Here is a 6,298-nt window from a genome sequence, read left to right as displayed (position 1 = left end):
GCGCGTTCCCACGGCCGCTTTGTGCCCCTCGGCGGCCGCCGTAGGTGGAAGGAGGCGTCGCAGCGCAACCAGCAGCGCTACGCGGAGAGCATGCGCGTCCTGCGCGACATGTACGAGCGCCAATAGGCGGCGCCCGCGCGCCGCGCCGGCCAATAAACGGCGCCGAGGGGCGGGGCTGGGCGCAGCGCGCTTCTTTATTGGGCGGGGCGCGCGCGCGCGTCACTTCCGCTCAGGGCGTGCCCAGCGGCACGGTGAACGCCAGGTAGTCGCCCAGGGCGCCCCAGCGGGGGCGGAGCCTCTGGAAGGCCGAGAGCCACGCGGCGCCCGCCAGCAGCCAGGCCAGCAAGCCGAGCGCCGAGCGCCGCACGTCTGCGGGGGGGGGGGGAGTGAGCGCGCAGGGCGGCGAGCCGAGCGCCGAGAGAGGGAGCGGGGACGTGGGGGACAACGGGGGGACATTGGGGACCCCCCCGTGACACCCCCGTCCCCCCATGGCGCCCCCAGCCCCATAGATAGACAGACCCACCCCCCATTGCCCCACAGAGCCCCCCATGCCCCATAGATACCCCAGCCCCATAGATACCCCAGCCCCATAGATACCCCAGCCCATAGATACCCCAGTCCATAGATACCCAGTCCATAGATACCCCCAGCCCCATAGACACCCCAGCCCCATAGAATCCCCCAGCCCCATAGAATCCCCCAGCGCCATAGATACCCCTGGCCCCATAGATACCCCCGGCCCCACAGAGCCCCCCATGCTCCATACATATCCCCCAGCCCCATAGATCCCCCCTAACCCCATAGACCCCCCCAGTGTCACAGACCCCCCAACCCCCCACCCCATAGCCTCCCCCTCCATCCCCATAGATCCTCCATCCCCACAACCCCCCCACAGCCCCATAGATACCCCAGCCCCATAGATACCCTCTAACCCTCCTCCATCCCCATAGACCCTCCTATCTCCAGACCCCCATAGCCCCCCCAGCCCATAGATCCCTACAGACCCCCCAGCCCCATAGACCCCCCCAGCCCCACAGACCCCCCAGCCCCATGGACCCCCCCCAGCCCCACAGATCCCTACAGACCCCCCAGCCCCATAGATCTCCCCCAGCCCCATAGATCCCCCAGCCCACAGACCCCCCCAGCCCCATAGATCCCCCCCAGCCCCACAGCCCCCCCCAGCCCCATAGATCCCCCCAGCCCCACAGACCCCCCCCAGCCCCACAGACCCCCCCCAGCCCCACAGATCCCCCCAGCCCCACAGACCCCCCCAGCCCCATAGATCCCCCCAGCCCCACAGATCCCCCCCAGCCCCATAGCCCCCCCCAGCCCCACAGACCCCCCCCCAGCCCCCCGCTCACAGCGCTTGATGTGGGGCTGCTGGCTGTAGGGCGGCACCACGAAGGCCTCGCGGAAGAACCAGAGCACGTTGACCAGCCACAGGAAGGGCAGGAGCGCGAAGCCGCCTGGGGCAAATACCGGGTAAATACCCCCGGGGGGCAAATATGGGGTAAATACCCCCCCGGGGTAAATACCCACCCGGGGGTAAATACGGGGTAAATACCCCCCGGGGGGTAAATACGGGGTAAATACCCACCCCGGGGGGCAGATAGCGGGTAAATACCCACCCGGGGGGCAGATACGGGGTAAATACCCCCCGGGGGGCAGATACGGGGTAAATACCCACCCCGGGGGGCAGATACCGGGTAAATACCCCCCGGGGGGCAGATACGGGGTAAATACCTGCCCCGGGGTAAATACCCCCCCGGCGGGCAAATACGGGGTAAATACCCACCCGGGGGGCAAATATGGGTAAATACCCCCCCGGGGGTAAATACGGGGTAAATACCCCCCGGGGGTAAATACCCACCCCGGGGGGTAAATAGCGGGTAAATACCCACTCGAGGGTAAATACCCACCCCAGGGGGAAATACAGACCCTGGGGGGCAGATACGGGGGTAAATACCCACCCGGGGGTAAATATGGGGTAAATACCCACCCCGGGGGAAATACCCACCCCGGGGGGCAAATACGGGGGTAAATACCCACCCGGGGTAAATACCCACCCACGGGGAAATACAGACCCCGGGGGTAAATACTAGGGGAAATACCCACCCAGGGGTAAATACGGGGTAAATACCCACCCAGGCAGTAAATACCCCCCTGGGGGGTAAATACCAGGGGAAATACCCATCCTGGGGGGTAAATACCCACCCCAGGGACAAATACCCACCCGGGGGCAAATACCAGAGGAAATACCTGTCGGGGGGGGAATATGGGAGGAAATACCCACCCTAGGGGGTAAATACTGGGGAAACACCCACCCTGGGGGGCAACTACCAGGGGAAATACCTGCCCCAGGGGGTAAATACCCGCCTGGGGGTAAATACTGGGGTAAATACCCACCCTGGGGGGCAACTACCAGGGGAAATACCTGCCCCAGGGGTAAATACCCGCCTGGGGGGGCAACTACCTGCGTAAATACCCCGCCCCAGAGCCTGTGGGTCCCTGTGGGTCCCTGTGGGGCTCTATAGGGTCCCCATAGCTCACTCTATGGGGCTGTGGGGGCTTTGTGAGTCCCTGTGGGTCGCTATGGGGTGCAATAGGGCTCTATAGGGTCCCCATGGGCTGCCGCGGGGCTCCCCGGGGGTCGCTGTGGGTCCCCGCGGTCGCTATAGGGCTCCATGGGTCCCCGTGGTCGCTATGGGTCCCCATGGGTCGCTATGGGGCTCCATGGGTCCCCATGGGTCGCTACGGGTCCCGTGGGTCCCCGTGGGTCGCTGTGGGTCCCGTGGGTCCCCATGGGTCGCTGTGGGTCCCCATGGGTCGCTATGGGTCCCCGCGGTCGCTGTGGGTCCCCGTGGATCCCCGTGGGTCGCTGTGGGTCCCATGGGTCACTGTGGGTCCCCGCGGTCGCTATAGGGCTCCATGGGTCCCCGTGGTCGCTATGGGTCCCCGTGGTCGCTATAGGGCTCCATGGGTCCCCGTGGGTTGCTATGGGTCCCGTGGGTCGCTATGGGTCACCGTGGGTCCCGTGGGTCGCTATGGGGCTCCATGGGTCCCCGTGGGTCGCTGTGGGGCCCCGTGGGCCCCCGTGGGTCGCTATGGGTCCCGTGGGTCGCTATGGGTCCCTGTGGGTCGCTGTGGGTCCCCGTGGGTCGCTGTGGGTCCCGTGGGTCCCCGTGGGTCCCGTGGGTTGCTATGGGTCGCTGTGGGTCCCATGGGTCCCCATGGGTCGCTATGGGTCCCCGTGGGTCCCGTGGGCCGCCATGGGCTCACCCAGGTAGTACTTCCGGCAGAGCTCCAGCTTGTCCTCGTTCGACACCCGCTCCAGGTTCATGGTGGCACCTGGGGACCGACGGCCGCCCTAGAGCGACCCCCGACCGCCCCCAACGGCCGCCGGGCCCCACAACCGCCCCCGGCCCCACATCCCGGCCCCACAACCGCCCCCGGGCCCCACAACCGCCCCCCGGTTCCCCCCGGGCCCTCAACGGGCCGCGCACCTCGTCGCGCCGCTCCGCGCACTGCGCACGCGCGGCCGCCGCGTGACCCGCCGCGGCCAATGGGAGCGCGGCGCGCCGGCCCTCCCCTCCGGGGCGGAGGCCGCCATCTTGCTGTACGGCACTACGCGGCCGCCATGTTGCCGCGGCGCCGTATATGTGCGTGTACAGCCCCGACGAGGCAGCCGCCATCTTGCTGCACGGCACCGCGCAGCCGCCATGTTGCCGCAGCACCGCGTGTGTCCCTCCCCCGCCCCGGCGGCCGCCATCTTGCTGTACGGCACCGCGCCGCCTCCCGGGGGCCGCCATGTTGCCGCGGCGCCCCCAACACACGGGGGGGGTCCAAAGAAGCCTCTTTTATTCCAAAGGGGGGAGGGGAGGGGGGGAGGGGCGGCCGCTTCCGCCGCCTTAAATAAAAAACCAAAGTGCATAGAAAAGGGGGGGGGGAGGGGGCTGTACAGTATCTACAGGCGCCGCCACCATTAGGCTCCAGAGTGAACGGGGCTGCGGGGAGGATGGGGGGGGGGGGGGGCTCCAGGGGGCTCCGCGGCGCCCATGGGGGGGCCCGGGCTGCTCCCATGATGCCCTGTTGGGGCTCCCATGATCCTCCTTGGCTTCCCATGATCCTCCTTGGCTTCCCATGATCCTCGCTGCTTTTCCACGATCCCCGTTGGCTCCCCGTGACCCCCCTCCCCCCCGGCTCCTCAAGGCTCCCGCCGGGTCCCACGACCCCCATTGGCTCCTGAAGGGCCCGGGTGGCTCCCCAAGATCCCAGTTGAGTCCCCAAGATCCCGGTTGGCTCCTGAAGACCCCGGTTGGCTCTTCCAGGATCCCGGTTGACTCCAGAAGGTCCCGGTTGACTCTTCCAAGGCCCTGGTTGACTCCCCAGGCCCCGGTTGACCCTTCCAAGATCCTGGTTGACTCTCCAGGCTCTGGTTGACTCTCCGAGACCCCGGTTGACTCCCAAAGGGCTCAGTTGACTCCTGAAGATCCCAGTTGACTCCTGAAGATCCCAGTTGAGTCCTGAAGATCCCAGTTGAGTCCTGAAGATCCAGTTGACTCTTCCAAGGCCCTGGTTGACTGTCCAAGGCCCAGTTGACTCCCAAAGACTCCAATTGACTCCCGAAGATCCCAGTTGACTCTTCCCAGGCCCCGGTTGACCCTTCCAAGATCCCAGTTGACTCCTGAAGATCCCAGTTGACTCTTCCAAGGCCCTGGTTGACTCTTGAGGCCCCAGTTGACTCCCAAAGACTCCAGTTGACTCCTGAAGATCCCAGTTGACTCCTGAAGGCCCTGGTTGACCCTTCCAAGGCCCCGGTTGACTCTCGAGGACCCAGTTGACTCTCCGAGACCCTGGTTAACTCCTGAAGGCCCCGGTTGACTGTCCAAGGCCCCGGTTGACTCCCAAAGACTCCAGTTGACTCCCGAAGATCCCAGTTGACTCTCCCAAGGCCCTGGTTGACTCTTCCAAGGCCCTGGTTGACCCTTCCAAGATCCCAGTTGACTCCCGAAGATCCCGGTTGACTCCCGAAGATCCCAGTTGACTCTCCTGAGGCCCTGGTTGACTCTCCAGGCCCCGGTTGACTCTCCCAAGGCCCTGGTTGACTCTTCCAAGGTCTCGGTTGACCCTTCCAAGATCCCAGTTGACTCCCGAAGACCCCAGTTGACTCCCGAAGATCCCAGTTGACTCCCGAAGGCCCCGGTTGACTCCCAAAGACCCCAGTTGACTCCCGAAGATCCCAGTTGACTCCCGAAGGCCCCGGTTGCCCCTCCCAAGGCCGCGGGCGCCCCCCGGCCGCTCAGTTGAGGAAGCGGCGGCAGCGCTTGGCCCCGCAGTTGCAGGGCAGCTTCGCGGCCGGCTCCTCGATGGGGAACTTGTAGTCGTAGGTGAGCTCCTCGCCGCGGCGGATGCGGCGCAGCGCGAAGATCACGATGCGCTTGTGGCCCTCCACGTGGATGACGCGCGAGTAGCAGTTGGGCTCGCACGAGTGGTTGATGAAGCGCGCGGCGCTGCCGTGCATGGTGGCGTCCACCACCTCCAGGTCGTCGATGCGGAACATGTAGCAGCCGATGCCCTGCGGGACGGGGACGGGTGACGCGGGGGGACGGGTGACATGGGGACGGGTAACGTGGGGATGGGGGACATGGGGATGGGTGACACGGGGATGGGGGACATGGGGACAGGTGACACGGGGGACGGGTGACACGGGGACACAGGTGACATGGGGAATGGGTGACACGGGGATGGGTGACACGGGGATGGGGGACATGGGGGACGGGTGACGCGGGGACACAGGTGACATGGGGAATGGGTGACACGGGGATGGGGGACATGGGGATGGGGGACATGGGGGACGGGTGACACGGGGGCACAGGTGACATGGGGAATGGGTGACACGGGGATGGGGGACATGGGGGACGGGTGACACGGGGACAGGTGGCAGTGCAGGTGACGGGTGACAGGACATGGGTGACAGGGGAAATGGGATGGGTGACACAGGGACACGGGTGACACAGGGTACGGGTGACATGGGTAGTGCGGGTAATGGGTGACGGGGGACATGGACGGGGAACATGGGGGACGGGTGACACAGGGACAGGTGACGCGGGGACACGGGGAGTGCGGGCGATGGGTGACAGGGGACAGGGGTGACAGGGGAAATGGGATGGGTGACACGGGGACGGGTGACACGGGGATGGGGGACATGGGGGATGGGGACACAGGTGACACAGGGACGGGGGACATGGGGGACGGGTGACACGGGGACACGGGGAGTGCAGGCGATAGGTGACAGGAC

The 6,298-nt window shown here is 66.2% G+C and overlaps 1 protein-coding gene across 1 annotated transcript; it reads right to left on the bottom strand.

Moving 5' to 3' along the window:
- Positions 1 to 229: 229 nt before the first annotated feature.
- LOC148590319 (gamma-secretase subunit PEN-2-like) lies at positions 230 to 3,340 on the bottom strand. The gene is made up of 3 exons (XM_088539185.1): positions 3,280 to 3,340; positions 1,362 to 1,466; positions 230 to 369 (listed from the first exon to the last, which is right to left on the bottom strand). The coding sequence occupies exons 1-3, from the start codon at positions 3,338 to 3,340 to the stop codon at positions 230 to 232; spliced, it is 306 nt and encodes a 101-aa protein (XP_088395311.1).
- Positions 3,341 to 6,298: the final 2,958 nt, after the last annotated feature.

The sequence above is a fragment of the Tinamus guttatus genome, unplaced genomic scaffold (assembly GCF_059628265.1).
Source record: "Tinamus guttatus ecotype Peru unplaced genomic scaffold, ASM5962826v1 Tinamus_guttatus_pri_ptg001465l, whole genome shotgun sequence".
Classification (NCBI taxonomy): Eukaryota; Metazoa; Chordata; class Aves; order Tinamiformes; family Tinamidae; genus Tinamus; species Tinamus guttatus.
This window is presented reverse-complemented; position numbering and strand designations above follow the sequence as displayed.

Excerpts from the sequence above, each read along its gene's own strand:
- LOC148590319 (XM_088539185.1), bottom strand. The coding sequence starts at position 3,340 with ATGAACCTGGAGCGGGTGTCGAACGAGGACAAGCTGGAGCTCTGCCGG. Across the intron at positions 1,467-3,279 it reads CTGCCGGAAGTACTACCTGG|GCGGCTTCGCGCTCCTGCCC; the intron begins GTGAGCCCATGG and ends TATTTGCCCCAG. Across the intron at positions 370-1,361 it reads GCAGCCCCACATCAAGCGCT|ACGTGCGGCGCTCGGCGCTC; the intron begins GTGAGCGGGGGG and ends CCCCCCCCGCAG.